The sequence below is a fragment of the Nanorana parkeri genome, unplaced genomic scaffold (genome assembly GCF_000935625.1).
Source record: "Nanorana parkeri isolate BGI_ZX_2015 unplaced genomic scaffold, ASM93562v1 scaffold699, whole genome shotgun sequence".
Lineage (NCBI taxonomy): Eukaryota > Metazoa > Chordata > Amphibia > Anura > Dicroglossidae > Nanorana > Nanorana parkeri.
In genome coordinates this window covers 854,265-874,121 of record NW_017306967.1, presented here as the reverse complement: position 1 = coordinate 874,121, position 19,857 = coordinate 854,265, and the positions used below count along the sequence as shown (strand labels likewise).

General features: G+C 39.7%; 1 protein-coding gene across 1 annotated transcript in view; it reads right to left on the bottom strand.

Annotated features, from left to right (window-relative positions):
- Nucleotides 1–2,298: 2,298 nt before the first annotated feature.
- The window catches only part of TRMT11 (tRNA methyltransferase 11 homolog), a 53,612-nt gene continuing 36,053 nt past the window's right edge, over nt 2,299–19,857 (bottom strand). Inside the window, exons 12-13 of the mRNA XM_018563804.1 lie at nt 12,417–12,537; nt 2,299–2,499 (exon numbers count right to left, since the gene is read on the bottom strand). Coding sequence (XP_018419306.1) covers nt 2,299–2,499; nt 12,417–12,537 — 322 coding nt within the window. The remainder of the gene's footprint in view (nt 2,500–12,416; nt 12,538–19,857) is intronic.

The following is a 19,857-nucleotide window of genomic DNA, read 5'->3' as shown; positions in this document are numbered from 1 at the left end:
AACTCAGTTGTCTTCAGAGAGACAGATTTTAGGAATGTAAAAACAAATGAAAAGGAACAGATGAGCTTCAGATGTGGACAGGCTCAACCGAATGCCATAGCCTTCTAAAGCCTTAGTCAGTCCTTTGGGCTTAACATAACTGGCCTGGGTCAGACCAATAACAAACCACAAAGGGCCCTTGCATGCAACACTATTGTAAGAAGACAAAGCAAGATTGTGTGTGTTTAATGTGTATCAATTACAAACAATAACAAATGAAAGCAATCTCCGTAATGAGGGACACTTCATCACCCTTACATGTTAAGAACAAATTCCAGAGGTCCGAGACTGAAAAGCAAACAGTGCAACTTCCTTCTGTGAAAGACAGATGTAGCAGCCAGTGAGCTCCAGCTCTGTGGCCACTTAGCAGTGCTAATTCCCATTAAAAAGATCATAAATACACAGCACAGGTTTATATACAATAAAACAGGCAAATGTAAACCAGAAACCTCACAGCTCTCAAAACCACCATGAAATGTTGTTTTTTGCTGTTACTTTAACCCTTTGGTAAACCCTTAGTAAGAGTGGGTGCAGACCACTTTGGATTCAAAAGGCAGGTCGCGGGATCTTGTACATACTGCTATTACAACACATCCTAATGTCTATTTCCACTTTTGCAGCCAAATTGGGATAACACCTACTTTATATATGTAACATGTTCCCATTCACATAGCATAACTTCCCAAACAAAAATTACAGCTTACCTTTTTAGATGATCTTTTGCTGAAAACTCCATGGCTGTATAATCCTGCTTAGTATTCTTTTTATGAGGGGGCTGGGCAATTGTGTTTGCCTTAATTAACCCTGTCTGTACTGTAACGGCAGATTTTCATTATCTGTTGTAAACTAGACTATCTGCCTTAACAAACCTCAAGGCACTGTATGCTAATACACTTTAAAAAAAACTGTCCCCGCAGTCTGTCCCTTTATGTGCACACCACCATCTATTCAAGGCAGTAGAATATTGCCTATAGAGTCATATGTATAATCTTGTTTCAAAGAAGCAGCTAAAAAAGGTAAGAAATATATTGACTTGTAAGTTTGCTGTGTGAATGGAAACACATAACAAACATAGTGGGAGGGTTCTGAAATCAAAGTGGATATACAGTATGGGTTCTATTTATAAACAATTCCTTAGGAAAGAAATACTTATTTTCTATGCTCCTCAGCTTCATCTACTGGCCGTAATACAGTATTACATCCGTATACATTTGACCTGAAAAGAAAATATATAAAGAACGTTCGTTTTTGCCATTATGTGAACAAAACAAGCTTTCACGGATATTTGCAGGGCAAAGGTTTCTGTGAATTGTTAATAAATAGACCTCTTTAAGTCTTATAGGTCTTGCTGTTACATTTATTCAGCAGCCTCTGAAGGTTTACCATAACTAATATATAGAGCTCAATGCAAATGATTAGTATCAGTCCAGCTTCTTTTAAATAATGATGATGAAAATCTAACCAAGACATCAACTTAAAGTGACACTAAACTCAGGAGTTAAATCTTATAAATGCATTCAATACCTTAACTATTAACAAAACTGTACATTATTGTGTATTACTCAGCTGTAGTTCCTCAAATCATCTCTGAATTCATGCTGACACTGTCCTTCCTTCTGGATGGTGGCTACTTTTGTTCCCCATGGTCCCTGTGTGCGTGTTGTAAAGTAGCCACCACTCCAGGCTCTCTCCTGTAAAAACTACAATCTTAATACAAATTAGTAAGCTAAACGTGAGATTGTAGTTCATTACGGGAGCGAGTTTGGAGCGGTGACTACTGTACTTTACAACACACACAGGGACAATGGGGAACAAAAGTAGCAACCCTCCAGAAGGAAGGACAGTGTCAGCACTGTCTATAACTATAGGATCTATAACTGAGTGATACACACATAAGATACAGTTTTGTTAATAGTTAGGGTACTTGAATGCATTTTTAAGATTTAACTCCTGAGATTAGTGTCGCTTTAAGTCTAATAAGAGTTAAGTAAACACATTCAGTATGTGAACACCACACACCTGTCATATCTTTTACATACTAAAACTAATTGGAATCCCATATTGTTGAGTTTCTGCCACCTTCTGAGCAAGTCTCATCTTTCTGTGGTCAGAGCATAAAGAATATTTACATTTGTCACAGACAAGAGTAATATTCTGCACTTGTGTGCCAGTCCAGCAGACAGAGTTCTTTATGCATCAGCCAGGATTGTGAAGTCATTGGCTATATTACTGAGCTGTCCTGCACTTAAAAACATATTTTTATTGGTTGGCTGTTTGCGCCTTGGTGGCATCTTGTGGTGCTTGAGCAGACCTGCACCCTGTGGAATTCTCTCCCATTCTGGCTTTCTCTTCTCTCGCAATTCTCTTTGTTAAGCCACTAAAATACTTTTCACGGAAGGAGTTGTGGCCCTGGTGTGGTAAATACTGTTCACCCAAATGTTGAGCATGCTGATCTTGTTTCTGTATGAGAAAAATAGGTTTATAAAAGTGCATATAACCAAGCAAGACAAAATAAGTTACAATTTCTCATAAGCAGCATGTATCAAGTATCCATGCTTTTCACAGATGCAACTGAAAGACCTCCAAGCTAAATTGTCTGCAAAACAGAAGCCCCCAGAACATATCATTTGAAGTAATGTTTGTTTTAAGATTCATATAAATACTAAAATGCTCTGGAAGAATTACATAGATGAACAATGAACTCCATTTACTTGCTTTAGCTGTGGCATACAATTTTAACCATGCAAACTAAAGTTCATGACAACATAGATTGGAAGTTACGAAATGCTAAACTGCAGATGGATTTTTCAGTTCTAACATTCATATGTAGGAAAATTTAATTTCACTAGCAATCAAAGAGACCATTTACCCCCTGAAGCATTGATGCCACAGTTGACAAAAGAGAACGTAAAGTCAGAAAATACAGTCTAAAAACTGGTATTTATCAATATGCTTAAAATTGGAAAACAGGCTCAACTAACATTGTCTAAATACAAAAGGTGTGTGCATTAATATTTAAATCTAGGTGTTCTTTGAGTCTTTCTTTCAGATCTAAGGAGTAACTTAATACGGAACTCCTGCACTTTGCCTCTGAGCAAATGTTTCCCTTAAAGGAGAACTATGAGGTGAGTGAAAATCTATGAAAGTGTCACACGTCAGCTCAATAGATTGGGAAGTGAACGCATACCGTCGCCCGCTCACTTCTCGATCATCTCCCTGCAGAGAGCTCCACGCAGAGATTCCCCTGTCCCTGCTCCGATCCTCCAGCGCTGACTGGAGGAAAGGACGGGGGAGGGGGCGGTACAGCTGGCTCTACCTCTAGATAGGCAGAGCCAGCTGTCATTCACACAGCTAGGTGGATCTTGACTGCATTGTCGGGATCCGTCCCGGCTGCGGCGGTCTCAGTATACCTCAAGCTGTAGCTCGCGATATACTGAGCTTTGGGTCACGGGAGGAGCTAGTATATGTACTCCCGGGACCCTTAAGAGATTTATGGGGAAAAACACTTACCCCATGGTTCTCTTTTAATAAATGCTGGTCACTGCTGCTCTCTCTCATTGTGCAGGGCGACTGATCCAGCATCCATTCCCTGAATTTTTTTGCAGACAGCCTGGAGTAGGTGGCCCAGATGGATTCCATCTACAGCTTTGCTCCCTAAACAGGCTATGTGTACTGTACGTACATTTTTTTAAAAATAATCAGCTCTCATGAGCAGGGCCCTCTTGTCTTGCATTCTGTTGCAACTGTGCAAACTGTTGGAACTACATATATATCTTGTATATTAACAAAAAAGGGAGACACCCTTGCATTAACAGCTTTAGTATTCCTGCCATTACCAGATAATAGTAAAATAAGCATAGTTTAATTCTGACTGTACGCCTCACGCAAAACAGGAGCTTTGCGTCCCTGAAATACAGGGCAGAAAAATGACAGGAGAGCATCAGCACAGTAAAAAAAAAAAAATGCGATAATCATCTTATACACAAGATCTCAATCATGTCTAACCCAAAAGCACTGTATATTTTAAGTTTTAAGGGGAGCTCACTGAATTCTTAGTTGACAATTAACTTTTTATTATAATCCTCATCTGCGACAATGTTTCCATAGTGTGCACAAAGGTTCTCTATGTGTCAGGGCTCTGTAAATAAGATAATAATCTCTGTCTTGTAGTGGGAAAATAAGTACCAGGTGTGAGGAGACAGGAACCACTTCAGGTTACAATCTAAAGCAGACAGGATTATATATGATCCCTTGTTTAAAGTTGGTATAATTGGGAGCAAACAGATGAGAAATGGTCCAAAGTAAATTGTTGTTCTCAAGAAAAGATTTTCAGAGATTCAGATTATGAAGGGCCATGAAACGCTTAGAACCTGACAGGCATAATTCCCTGTTTAGTGGATTAAGACAAAGTTGGAAACAAAGTCTTGAATAACTGTTTTATCCTGCAGTCAAATCAACAACTATGAAATTAGAGAGTGTGAGGGAGGAACACTGTTGGAAGCCAATTCCAAAGTGTGTCTAAAGATTTGGATCTTGACAAAAGACAGACGAGAAAGCTTCTACACTAAGTAAATGGTTTCCAAACAATCTGGTGCTAACGAATGTTTAAACCTACTGTTGCTAAAGAACTGCAGTCAATTACCAGTGGGGTCACACAAATCTCACTTCCTCAAAGCCTATTTAAGTTGTGGCAATATAAAAAAATAATGCCTTCAATTGAACTGATAAAAAAAATAAAGAAAATCTGCAATGCCAATGAATTACAGCAAATGATGACAATCAAAATGAACTGAGCAATGTTGACCACCCAGAGAGAACCCCATTCTAGTAAATTAAACTTAATTTGCTGATGTCTGAAACCCACTATTTACTGGAAAGCTTTAGGTTAATGTACGTGTAGATAGACCTAACTCAAATACAGTACATGACTGTGTTACATATTCATAGCGAAGATTATATTCTGAACAACTGATCTGCTCATTTCTTAGGTTATCAGTAATGCAAAATAAAACTTGGTGATTAAAGTTGGATGTTTATGTGATGCATAACTCAGAAAGGGGGATCTTTTTTTAAGTGTAAAATGTTTTTGGTTAGGTTTACTAGGGACAAGGTAGGTCTCTGGGAGCTATAAGTCCAGTCTTTAGGATGCTGGATATCTGTACTAAGGGGAAATCAGGATGGCTTTCAGTTCTAGAAGATTGATGGGTGGTATTAATTCCTTCTCCATGCAATGCCCTGAGTAAGGTGTCCCAGGACTCTGCTCCATCTTATTAGTCTGGCCTCCACTGTCAAAACAATGCACTGTAATAAAAAGAGGATCTATCTGAAGGGGAAAATTTAGTATTGAGGTAACTAGAGGTAAGTGTGCTTTAAGGATAATGAAGAGAAATCCTAAATTTTCCAGAAAATGATATGACTTTTAAAAACTGGATGAGATGTCTAGCTGCAGAAGGCTGACATGAAAATGGGCATTGGATATGGCTACTACTGCCTAGACCATCATTTTAAGAACTCACATACAAATACTAATGGATAAGAGTCCATAGTAGGCTTACCCATGGACACACAGGTCAAATATCAAAAGAGGAAATTACTCTTGCCACTGTAATACCATTTACAAATCAAGCCCTGGTATGGGGTGATTAAACATTTTTGGTATTTCACAGCTCAGCCAAAGCTGATAAACGTGTCCCTGTAGACCTGAGATCTGCACAGGGTGTGCTGTTTGGTGTACCCCTGAGATGGAGACTACCCAAGCAGGGCAAGAGATGGTCATTGCTCTGCACCACAGAATCGCCATTATTAGGGCCATAACTTCGTAAACTAGAGAAAACACCAACGTACAGAAGGATCAGAAATGTAAAAATGTGCTTCCTTGATTTCCATAAATATCCATATACCATTAAAACATTCATTCTCTGATAACATTCCTTGTGAAAAGTGGGGAGCAGAAACCAACTTTAAAATTATGAATTTGAGGTCCATGACGGGATACAATAATTTTCCAATTTTCGGGAGCCACAAAGTGAAATCCATTTGGAGGATGACATTGTACAAGGTATAAACATAATTCAGTGATATAGGCAAAGAAACACATACGACTGGAGAGAAAGCAACATATTATTGGAAGGTGATGTGATTTTGCAACAAGAGGACACCGCATCTCTGACCAAGGCAAAATACGTATGAGAACTCCATGTTTGAAAACCTAGGCAACAGCTTCCCACACTATGCGTGAGGGCAAACCTTCATGCTGTGGCAGGTTTTTTTCCCCCCTCACCTATCATGTCATGCTTTTGCTTCAGTATTTCCTGAATATCAGACCGGGACTAAGAATTGTGAATTATCTACGATTTCCATTTGCAGATCTGTGGCCCTAAAATATTAAAGCCAAGCACCCAGTCCAGCAGCATTTTCCAAAGTGCATGGCAGCTTCCAGATTTCAGTACAGTTTAAAAGAAAGCCCCTTTTTACACATTTGTGTAGGAAATACAGGATCATCTATGATTGCAGGAACATCAGTAGACACATCATATTTGATGTGTGCTCTAGCTCTGATTGATTCAAAATTCTCCAAACCTAATTATCATTTAGAAGAGCTCCCCAAAGGCAGACACTTGTAACACCCTAGATGGGTAATAGTCCACAGGCTGGACATAGGCGGCTTTGGTAGAATATCCACAAGCAAGGGCCTAAGCAATGACTGACAATAGCAGAGACAGCAGGCAGATGAGCAGATACTCAAAACAGAGTATTTTTCCGACAGGTAGACAGTGTAATGGTTGGCAAATACAGACTGCAGGTAAATGGTATAGACAGGTACAGAGTTCAAAGCACTCAATAATCCAGGGCATGGACAGACAGAACCCAAACAGACTAACCTGTTGATCGGGCCCTGGCTTAATGTCCAGCGGTCTCAAACTGTCTTGATTACAGCAGGTGTGCTCTGCAGGGACTTCAGCTACAGTGCTGAGCAATGACTGGCAGATGGTGAAGGCTCAAGGCTTTTCAACCACCAGTACACACTTTTCTGCTCCTTTTTGGTTAAGAAAATATTTTTATTCTGTTCATCTTGAGTTTTGTTCAAGACCTTGGGAAGACAACTTTCAGTGGTCTGGACTGTAGTTGAGCCCACAGTGTGAATTGAGGCTGTCATCAGACACATTGGGGGGAATTTATCAAAACAGGAGCAGAGAGAATCTGGAGCAGTTGCCCATGGCAACCAATCAGCACCTCTCTTCAGTTTGCTCAGGTAAGATTTGAAAATGAGACAGAGAAGCTGATTGGTTGCAGTGCAAATCTGCTCCAGATTTTGTCTCCTCCAGTTTTGATAAATTCCCCTCATATTCTCAAAGGAAAAAAAGACTGGGTGGGTGCGGTGGTGACAACGGATGCCTCCGTGAAATGTAGATGGTTTAAAGTAGTCACTCGCACTCCATGATATTAAAGTCAATGCTGTTTATTGACTGAGATAACACACATCTCCTTAGCGACGTTTCGAGACCATGCGGTCCCGTCCTCAGGCAACAGCTCTGTTTGCCTGAGGACGGGACCGCATGGTCTCGAAACGTCGCTAAGGAGATGTGTGTTATCTCAGTCAATAAACAGCATTGACTTTAATATCATGGAGTGTTTGATAATCTTGTCTGCCAAGAAAAAGGGGTTTGGGGAAAGCTTGCCTATTATATAATGCATACTAACAAAGCATGTCTTTAGAAGGCCTGGATTTCTTTTCTTTTTTTGGGGGGGAGAGTGGGGGGTCGTGAGGACTAAATCACAGCTTCTTATGTGACTTTTTAATGAAAATGCAACATGAAAGGCAAAGCCCAAAAAAGAGCGAAATTGAAAACTGACAGTTTTCTGTGAGCTTTCAGTGGAAAATCTCAAGAGCTGAGTCTTGGTAAACTGGGATATGAAGAGAAGCATCAAGTGGTATTAGGTTTAGCGCACCAGCCCAACTATTAGCATTTAGAACAGTATACTAAAAGTAACAGCCTATGCAGTGCAATAGGGAAAAAAAACAATGTACCTATTAGGGAAACACTATCATTACCCAACCTTGGTAACTTTATACATATATGGATCTCTTCTTTTCCTCAGCATGCTTCTGAAGCTGGAAAATGCAATAAAGTTAGGGATAACTGGCCCTAGGGTCTACTATTGACCTCAGATCAGCCACACAAGGCCCTTACAACTTGCAACAGAATGCCATCTCCATTAGGGTCTATGGAAAAAGATAATGCATGCTCAGTACGCCATGGCCCTGCAGCTCAATGAAGAGGGCTTTAACCGCCCCAAGGAGGCTTTAATCATAGCTGGTGGTGAAGATCACCAGCAGATCTGACGTCGGTAATGGGTAATATACTGTAAATGGGATAGGGAGAGCTTATGGGGGCAGTTGCCCCCAACATTCCCCTCTGAAGGCTGGGAGAACTGTCCTTTAAGCATCCCACCACAGTCAGCAGACCAAGGAAGAGTTATTATGAAATTCTGGTCCCCAGATTAGGTGATGGGGTGTATGGAGCAAGGGTGTGATGACACACATGAAGGCTCTAATTAGTGTGCAATAGTAACAAAAGGAGCGCGCATGAAAGAGAGAGAGAGAGAGAGAGAGAAGAGAGGAAAAGGGCTAAGAAAAAAAGAGTGAGAGTTGGACGCAGAGTGGAGTGGGCAATAATGAAAGACAACTTACCAATTCACAATGCACCATAGATTTGCACATTTGCCAGGTTAAAGAGGTGAAGGGAATACATTATTTGCCTGATTCTAAAGCAAAAGAATATTGCATTATCTAGATAACTTTCTAACTGAAGAAGAAGGTGTTTGTAGAGGAAAATTATTTTTAAAAAAAGCCCTGCAGTTGAATTACTAGTATTGAGAAAGGTTCTGCTTTTTGTTTATCTGATAGAAGAAGCATAATTTAAAGATCCAACTCTGCCAGTGTGAGCTGTACTGCACTGTTAACACATGTATAAAAGAATAAAACCAGTGTATTTCTAAAGAAAGGTGCTTGTGCTGAAAAAATACAGAGCACAGCTTTATCTGTGTGCAGTGATGAAAAGGAAGTCATTCGTAGCTCCAAGTACCCCTTAGCAGAGCGTGCAATGTAAAGTTCTGGTGTCAATGTGCAAAGTATCTGCAAACCATCTGCTCTGTGAATTAGAAGCACCTGCCTGTTCGCCTGCCAAGGAGCAGTAAGTCATTTGTCTCTGAGCTTCGGTCAGGTGCTGTAATCCAAACTCTTAAAACCACAAATAGATGCTTGAATAAACAGCCAAAAATGAAAAAAAAAAAAAAAACTAAAATAACATACTGGACTGAAGAAGTAAGACTACGTGCAGTACTCAAGGGGTTAATGAGAAATAAACTACCGAATATGGCCTCTTTAAAAAGATGCTCCATTTAAAACCTGCTTGTGGATTACAAACAAAAACCAGAAAGAAAACAAACATATGCCAAGGGTTTAAACTGGGGGAAAAGCAGAGCAAACTTTTTGTTTGTGCCAAAGTCAACACTGTTGATCAGAGGAGTAACAAGCACAATTTGTTATGTTAATGCTAGGGCTGTTTATCATTCTTGCTCTTGTTTTATCCAAGCACTGCCTGAGACTTGGTCGCTTGTTGTGCACATCTTAGATGCTTATGACCTTGTAGTGGCTTCCCTCAAGCTGTGATGTTTTGACAAATCATGTATAAACTACAGATGGTTAGTTCTGTGCATTATGAACACATTTAAGACACTTCCTGGAAATGAAACAAAGGAGAAAAATGAAACTTCTGATATCAGTTCTGTCTCCACCTCTCAGCAGTTAAAGGGGACCCAGCTACAGAGATATTTTTAATGATAAGGACAAGCATGCTAAGTAATGTTTGCAAGGATTTATTGACTTTCCCCTGATGATGCCCTCATTTCTTTTTTACCAAAATTAGGTCAATCCCATCTTTGTCCTAGGGTCAGAATCTCTTTCCTGGCATACAAGGTTGTCCCAAAGAGGACAGTCATGCTACACCTAGATTCCGCACAGTAGTTTCGTTCCTGACTGTGTACATCATTGCACACTGATCAGCCCCATGCTGCCTCTTTATTTCCATTACATCCATCATTTCAGCCGTGAAGGTTATGTCCAAGACTTATTTAACATGGACTGTTTATCCACTGAAATATACCTAGTTCCAAAAAACTTTAATAAATATTATGAAAACTTACTTTTACTTAAAGTGAAGTTTTTAATAACAAATATCGATATAAATAAATTTCTGACACGTCACCATATATAGCATCAAAATATATTAACCAAAAAAAAGAGCAAGACACAGCAAGGAAAATCACATCAGTACACATTGAAGGCTACAGGCTCAGATCACAAAGCTGTAACACTAGCCTAAGGCACTCTATTTGCAGCCATGGGACTATAGTCTTCAAATTTCATTGAACTCAACTTAAAATAGCTGTAATTTTTTTTTAAATTACTTATTCTGGTGCGTTATCTTTGTGAGTTGAGCCTTGTGCATTAAATGAAATGTTTCATATTATTGCAATTAGGAATGCACCGATACTAGTATCAGTGCCGATGCCGAGTATTTGGGGCGAGTACTTGTACTCGCCCAAATGCTCTGATGCATAGCCCGATACTTCTGGTATCAGGAAGCCTGGCAGCGAGTCATTACACGCTGCCTCCGGGCAGCGTGTAATGACTCGCTGCCCGACTTCCTGATTGGAGGGGAAGCTGACCAATCAGGAAGCCAGGCACTGTGTAATGACGTGGCGCCCGGCTTTGCGATTGACCGGGAAGCCGGCTTCATGCTCCCTCCTCACCTCATGATGAGGGAGCATGGAGTCGGGTTGCCAGTCAATCAAGAAGCCCGGCGCTGCGTCATTACACCGCGCCTGGCTTCCTGATTGGCCAGAAAGCTGGTTCTATGCGCTCTTGTCACCTAGTGACGAGCAGCATGGGGACGGCTTCCCTGCTAATTGGGAAGCCGGGTGGTGAGTTTATGCACGCCGCCCAGCTAATCAGGAAGCCAGGTGGCGAGTCATCACAGGCTGCCCGGCTTCCTTAAATGGGACTTCCGGTATTCGGTGTCAGCAAGCACCAAAAAAAAATATCGGTACTCGTACTTGATACCGAAATACCGGTATCAGTGCATCCCTAATTGTAATGTTTATGTTTAACTCAATATATTGCCTACAATCCCTTTCACATCCAGTCAGCAGAATATAGTTCCATGACGGTAGCATTAATTAGAGCCTGTGTCAAAGGGCCGTGGGTTTGTGTCAATAGCAAAAATTTTACAGGTTTCTCAGACTATTCAGAATTCATTAACAGATGCATTTGACCTGCAGTTGACCACCTCCTGAGCTGCTTCAAAGGGGGTTTTGCAGTCCCAAAGACTTGTACGGGAATGCAAAACCCATTCGACACAGGCAACAGGCCTTTAACAAAAGGCACTTAATCACGTGCACAGCTTCATATATAGTGGTGGGGCAGGAAATGTCCCTACAACTTAATAATAAAAAGTTGCCACAGAATGGGTTCCAAAATGCCTCTAATACCATAGTAAAACAGAAGGAAAGAGACCATTCAGAATTCATTGACAGGTGCATTTGACCTCCCTCTGTGCTGCTCTAAGTGAGTTTTACATTCCTATAGACCTGTATGGGAATGCAAAACCCATTTGACATAGACAAAAGGTCATCGACACAGGTCTAAAATCTATGGCTTCATATATAATGGTGTGGCAGGACATGTCCTTGGTATGTTTCCACTTCTGTTTACTGCTAGTTAGTACAGTCCTAGCTAGTTTTCTTATGACTTTTCAGTTTAGTTTATCGCAGAGACAGGGTTTAGGAAAGGCAATGTCTTTTTACACTTTAAAAGACATGCAAAAAACTGAGGCCGGGTGTTAGCAGAAGGGGTTATGCTGGGCTGACCTACAGTATTTTGTTTGCCAGTGTCCACTCCTCCTGTAGGCGGCAGTATAACCCAAAGGTTAGTGACTTCCTACATCCCTCAATGGATAAGAAAGAAAATGGTTTTCTAGTGTTAACAGAAATGTTGCAAATAGACAAGAAAAAGCAAACTACCGTAAATCATGATCAAAGATCCCAGATCAGAGAATGACAACTGGATTTCAAAAGACATCTGCTATCTCTTCACTGGCAAAGATACAGTGTTGGGAAAGAGCAGTGACAAAATCTAACTTTTCTGCCAATACAAGAAAGGAGACATTTGGTTTTCTGCTGTTAAATGGCAAACAGTACAATGTAATATGTAAGGAAAAGAAAGACAACTGCAAAGATGCTGACTGACTGGCTGTTTCTGACACAAGTAAAAATATGTCCCTTTTCTGGTTTCTGCTCTGTATCAGAACTCTTACCTCAAACTCCTTCACCTTTTCCATGGATATGAGGCGGCGAGACGTGTGGCTGGAAAGCATCTGTTCACAGTTGCTAATAAGTTTCAGACATGGGTGCCGGGGTACAACCTCTTCTGTATAGCTGCAAGAAATAAAGCAGAACTGGGAAATCAGGCAATGAACCACAAGGAATTAGCTTTGCAGGAGCATTTCAGAGGTCGTTTACACTAACACTCCATTGTGTTTTACATTCTAATATGATTTACTAAACCAAGCACATATTGAGAAAAAGTCAAATACACATCAATTCATATTAATCTACTATAAGCTTAGCTAAATTGGCAACAAATAGAAAATGCACATCATTTTGGTGACTTTATGGTCAGTACCCAGGGGACAACTTCTACACCCAGTGCCATAAAACTGATATTCAGATAACATTTCTGTATATATTGGCAAGCATTGAAAACATTGTAATACTTGTACATTCACAGTAAACAATATAATTATAATAAATTATATGAGGCAAGAAAGAATGGATAAACATCTGTCAGATGATCAGTCTACTGTACTTAAAATCTGATCTGACCTGATGGTAATAAACATTTTAATCCACCCCCTACCAGAAATTATCTGTAATCCTGTGTTTATGGGTCAAGACCCTGTATTTCGGACATTTGTCTCTTAGCTTGGTTGGCCATGGGCAAATTATGGTAGTTTAATGGCCATACTAAAATCCATAAAGCATTAGCTATTACCAACCGACAGGAACTAAATATTTGATAACATTTCTCTTTACGCAGGTCTGATTTGTATGGGGCAGATCTATGAAAAAAAGAGGGTCTGATCCCCATAATAACCAATAAGGTTTTATCCTTCATTTTAAAGAGAGTGAAACCAGGACATTACTATTTGAAATAGTTGCTATGAGAAACAGTACTCAACATTTGCCATCCCTTAATTTTTGTTACACAACTTTCTTACCTTGTCAGGAAAAAACTATTCATGTACTGTATGACTTGTGTTACTCTAATCAGTGAATTCCGCATAACGCCACCATTCCGGGCGGCGAGGGATCAGGTGACCGAAGGAGAAGGAGAGACCCCCGCCGGTACTTAACAAGGAGACATTAGAAGGGGTTGGAAAACCAGAACTTTAAAAGACCTCTTTAACAAGGAGCCCCTCTTGGGGAATTGTCAGTGAATGTTTGGAGGACTGCCGGACAGATTGATCAAGTGTCACTGAGAGAAGGAAGTTGCCCTTTCTTAAAGTGCTGTTCGTTGGTTATGCATGTAATGATACATGCCCCTTGAAATGTCAGTTTCTTTGCTGTTATTATTTTAGAGTTTTGATTTATTTGCAGGTTTTTTTGTTGTTTTTTTTTGTTTTTTTTGAGTATTGGAGGGCCACCACAGAGCCCCTCCTTCCTTTTCAAAGTTTGTTCACAGCTTGAATTAATATCACGATTTAAATTTTAGTTTTCTGTGTTGTTTTACTACACCGCTAGCCAGAGGTTCACGTGTTTAAAATATACATGCCGAACCAATGAGGTTGATCACTGGCACTAATTCTGAAGGTTCCAGTGTTGATTTTTATTATTCTTACTATGTTTGTGTGTTGAACCTTCTAGTCATATGTAAATAATCCACTTGCATCAATTTTTTCACACGGATTGTTGTAATTTTACACAGATTTGTTTATTAACACTTTAGTGTGCAGTTGGTTCACATAGACCGAGCGCAACATATTTGCTTTACACAGTTTTCCACTTTGCAACAGACCATTTTAAATGAGCTTTGGCGCAGAGAAGAGGGCCGCATTTCTGGATAATGTTCAGATATGGCTTCTCCTTTGCATGATAGAGGTTTAACTTGCATTTTTGAATGACATGGTGAACTGTGTTTACAGTTAGTGATTTTTGGAAGTATTCCTGAGCCCATGCAGTGATGTCCATCACAGAATCATACCTGTTTTTAAGGCAGTGCCATCTGAGGGCCTGAAGATCATGGGAATTTAATATTGAGTTTCAGCCTTGTCTCCTGCGCACAGAGATTTCTCCAGATTCTCTGAATCTTTTGATATTATGTACTGTAGATGATGATATATTTAAAGTCTTTGCAATTTTACATTGAGGAACATTATTCTGAAATTGTGCAACAATTGCTAGACGCAGCTTTTCACAGATTGGTGATCCTCTGCCCATGTTAACTTCTGAGACACTCTGACTCTCTAAGATGCTCCTTTTGTACCCAATCAGGTTACTGACCTGTTGTAAATTAACCTAATTAGTTGCAAAATGGTTGTCCAGCTCTTCCTTCTTAGTACCACTTACTTTGCCAGCTTTTTGTTGCCCTGTCCCAACTTTTTGAGACGTGTTGCTGCCATTAATTTCAAAATTACCTTATTTTTTACTAAAATGGTACATTTTATCAGTTTAAACATTAGATATGTTTTCTTTTTTTCTATTGTGAATAAAATATGGGTTTATAAGATTTGAAAATCATTGCATTCTGTTTTTGTGTAGATTTTACACAGTGTCCCAACTTTTTTAGAATTGAGGTTGTGGTAACTGGATTCCAGACTTGTTTAAATAGTCATACAGAAAGCCTTTAGATGGGTTTAAAATTGATTACATGGAAACCCTTATGGATCTACCCTAAATAACTCAAATCTACCCAATTTATTTGTGTCAGAACTAATAGGATTTTTGTACTGACAGTAAAATCCTTTTCTTTGTCCTGTAAGGGGAAACAGTTGTGTATTAAGAAACACAGATGCCCAAAAGCAGTCCAGACTGAGGCGAGGGCACAACAACAATGACAAACACTTTTGAAAAAATAGGGTCAGTCTTACAAGTCTGAGACACAGAGATCTGATGACAGAAAGTCCAAGAAACACTCTAATCCCTAGTGGAGAGGTCTGTAATGGGAATATTAGGTACTTTATCTTGTAAGTTAAAGGCCTGCACAACAACCAGTTATCATCCAGTGGATCTGAAAGCTGGAGAACCTATTTTAGGTTCTTCTGAAAAGACAAAAAAGGAATTAGTCTGCCTAAAGAAAGCAATGGCAGAAAGGTTGATGGCCCTCCCCACACCCAGGTAATGGAGAGACATCCCCTTGGAGCAAAACAGTGACTGATATATGGAAAGCAACACAATATCTTCATTAATGTAAAAAGTGTAAGCCACTTTGGTAAAAGGAGGTTCTTGGTCTCAAAACAACATTGTATTTGTGTAAGACCAATGGGTGCTCCCTGTAGGACAATGCTGATAACTCAAAAACCCTTCAAGATGACCCAAGAAAGACAGCAATGCCAAACACATGTACCAGGTTATAAAGGAGGTCTTTGTAACACTGAGATTTAACCTCACGTTTGGAGTGGAGGAATAACAAAGGAACAACATCTGTAAACCCTTGTATGAAAATACAAATCAGTGCATGATCATCAAGAGAATGTTGAAAAACAGACACCTGACCTAGATAGCGTCGGCTAAGAGACAAATACGGTCAGCATTGTTGGCATAGCGTTCTGTTTAGGCTTTTCTTTTTTTTTCATATCTCTATAGGTTGAACTCGATGGTGTCTTTTTTCAACCTGACTAGCCATATAACTATGTAGCATACCACACTCTGAGGCCTGCAAGAATGAGAGTGACCTGAATGCCTATGGGTTTGATCCTTTGAAGAAATCAGGACAGTAGCTTCCATGAAATGAAAGGTATAGATCAGGGTGTAGTGATCCCACGGCGCCACCAGTGTATTGACTGCATCTGCCCTCATATATTTGTCCAGCATCTTCTTGAATTAAGAAGCTAGTAAGTCATCAAGTCCCAATTAGCAGAGGAGAAATTAAATGCCAGTTTACGCATAAAATAGAGCCCAACTGCATGAACATACACAGCCCCAACGTAAATGAAAGGGAAGTAATACCTCTACTAAAAAAAAAAAAAAAATTGGTTTGCTAGAACTTAATAGAGAAAGTAAAAGACCAGCTCATAAGAAGTTAATGTTCTCCTTACACCGAGCCAGCTGCATCTCCTTCTGTGGTAAATACACCACACACAAAGCCTCAGGGACATAAAGAGAAAAAAATAATCTCCATGCAGTAAGACCTCCATTTATTACTCACAACAAATGAGTTTTTAGAGAGCCACAGCTCTGGTCCTGAAACTCAGCAAGAAATACCAGATACATTGGCCTGACCTGAATATTGGAGTCCTGTACTAACTGAAACACAGACTGGTTGTCACTGCTGACTGTAGCACTAATCGTTGCTGGCCAAGTGTGAGATGGGAGCTGTTAAAGCCTCAAGATTGCTGGACTTCAGTACCTAATATCTACTTCTCCTACAGGTGGCAGTATAACCCTAGGTTTCTTACTGTGCAGCTGTGTAAATTAATGGAGGGTAGAGAACTAAGATTTTCTACATAAAAATCTGTGCCAACTCTTGACTCATGCCAAACCGACAACATACCCCATATATATCTTCACTCACTTATATCCAATGACTACATTATTGTGGAGTCTTCTCGAACCTTCACATTATGGCACAATACCAAGGTTTGCAAATTGTTATCTTCTTCTACACCTTGAGCTTCCCTCAATACTTTACTCAAGTAAAGTGTCTCTCTGTAGCAAAGGGATATTTAGACATAATACTTCCATTACTACTAAGAGATGCTACACTTGACAGTCAGAGAAAGCAAGGTATTGCCAGAAATTGAAAGCAAAACTATACCTACATCCGCTACAGCGATGCAACATCCGCAAGCTCCCTCACCAGCGCTAACTTCCACTGGGTTTGTGAAGAGGAAGGCAATGATCTTTCACTGCAGAAGGGGCACAGCATGTCTTTTGTATGTATGTATGTATGTATGTATGTATGTATGTATGTATCTACAGTATGTATGCATGCAACTAAACAAAATATATTGCACGTTTTAACATTTTGCCCGAAGTGCCTTTTTAAGGAATCATGGGAGGATGTCAGTTTGAAGTGCCTTTTGTGGTGCAACAAGCCTTGACTTACAATACTATGGTCATGGAATATCAGTGAGTGATCTGGATGAGGTATAGTGGAGGCTTGCAAGAAGGTAGGAGTTGGTACAGTTGTTTTAAATAGACAAACTAGTCTTTACCAACCATTGCTAGGAGTAGGCAAGCAGCAGCTGGGGAAATAGATGAATACACAGGAAGCACGATCTTTAATACCAGAGGTCTATTATAAAACATCATGGAGGAAATTCAAAAGGAGAATTTTCATTCACATTCAAAACTTGTATTGAATTAATATGACAAAGCAGTTCAACTTTGTAAATTCTCTGAAAAGCTGAATTTTAGATGTATTTAGTTTAGCAGGCCTTCAATGACCAAAACACAATTTAGATTTTCCAGTGCTTACATGACAAGCTAAATAAACAATAGAATGTGTTAAAGAAGAACTGAACTCTAGAAGCTGTGCCCAAAAGACAGAAGATGGAGGGCAAAGGAATAGTCAGCAGTATTGCCTGTGGTCTCCCTGCAGCTGATCTTTCAGCATTCCTGACTTACCACCCCTTGTTTTGCACTGTCATTGTCAGTGTCATTGTATGGACATCTTGGTAGAGATGAGACCAACAGTCAGAGGCAGCTGTACCTTAGATCTCACATTGCAGTTATACGGTTATAATACTGTATGTACACTCATATACCAGGAAGTACACTGCTATATCTCATCAGAAATTCCAGACAAATGGTACATTTTTCAGGTTATGCGGCAAAAGTCGCTGGGAGTCTGTTTAAACAGCCCCGATGCTGGCGACGTACACTGTACGTCGTCAGTCACGAAGGGGTTAAAGTTAAAACATTTTCAATTCCCCTTTTGCAAGCAAATTGGTAAAACACCTACTTTATATTTGTTACATGTTCTCATGGAAATTTTTTAAAAAGCCAGATTCCTGCTTACATTTGAAGTGCTTTATACTTGCTTGAAAATTCTACATAGTTTTCCCCAAATATAATGTAAAGTAGCTGGGGGAAGTTATATAGGTTAAATAGGGTATACACAGTTAAAATTTCGAATGGATGAAATCAATTTCAGAGCATTCATTAGACTTTCCAATTGTTGTCAAATCAATGATCGATTTTTCTACCACAGTGACAAAAAAATTAGGAGTTTGTTGGAAAAAATTTCTGATCCACCTAAGTTCTAACAATGAACGTGGTTTTTGTTCAGGAATCTCCATTTATTCCAAAACCAAATGTTAAATAAAAATGAAATTCAAACGAAATATCTAATGCCATTACCAAGTCTCTGACAGCAAGAACGTTCCGACGGGATTTTCCTTACAAACGTTCATACAAAAAAAAATCTATACCCTACATTACTTTGCCTAAAGGAGAATTAGGGGGTGAGTGAAAAAGCTGTCAGGTCGGCTCTATTGATGGGGAGGTCAGTGAACACATACCGCTGATTGCTGACTTCCCGATCCGTTCCCTGCAGAGAGCTGTGACTATCAGTTACCCCTCCCTGCAGGGATTCCCCCCCCTCCCCTCTCCGATCCTCCTGCGCTGACTGGAGAAACAGATGAGGTGGGCACAGCTGGCTCTGCCTCTAGAGTCAGAGCTAGATGTCAATTAACCAGCGAGGTGGATTTCGACAGTATTGTGAGGTCTGAGTTTTGGGTCATCGGAGGGGATTAGTATATATGTCTTCCTGTGACCCTAAAAATAACCATGGCAAAACAGTTTAAGCCATAGTTCTCTTTTAACCCTGTCTGTACTGTGCTGAAAGATTTCATTATCAGTTGTAAACTAAATTTGAATACTGTCTGTCCTAACAAAGGGTTACAGACTTAGTATTGTGTGTTAATGAGAAGACGCTTAGTCTTTCACTCAGCTTGACCCTCTACTTTTACTTTCAAACTGCTTAGAGTAGATTGGACTCTGCACAAAGGCCTTCACCAAAGAAATATCTAAAAATGTAATTTAAAAAATGTATAGGCATACTGTGTGAATAGGGACAAATAAACTTATAGCAGGGTTTTTTAAAATTTGACTGCAAAACTTGAGCAACAATTTAAGCACAATTAACACTTCTAGATGTTCCCTAAACATAGCAAATCTTCACTTTTTGAGTTCAGCTCCATTTAAAGCCATTTTTTTTTTATAACCTGTAGTAACAAACCAGTCAACTCTCCACTATAAAAATCCTCACCCTTTACTGCATAAAAAAAAGGTGAAAAGGCAGTTGTATGGATTCATCGGGGAAGAATTTACCTCTTTTCTGTTTCCACAAAAAATGACCTCAGTTTAAATTGATGTATTCATTCGTTTAGAGCCTAAATAAAACAAATACTTTGAGATCGCAGGCTTAGGAGAACTATTAGGCTTCTAATTAATTTTACATTTCGATCCTAGGAATTTCTGTTTCTGAGACGTGTAAAATATGTCCAAATCGACCATGTTTGTGGCCTTTCCTCA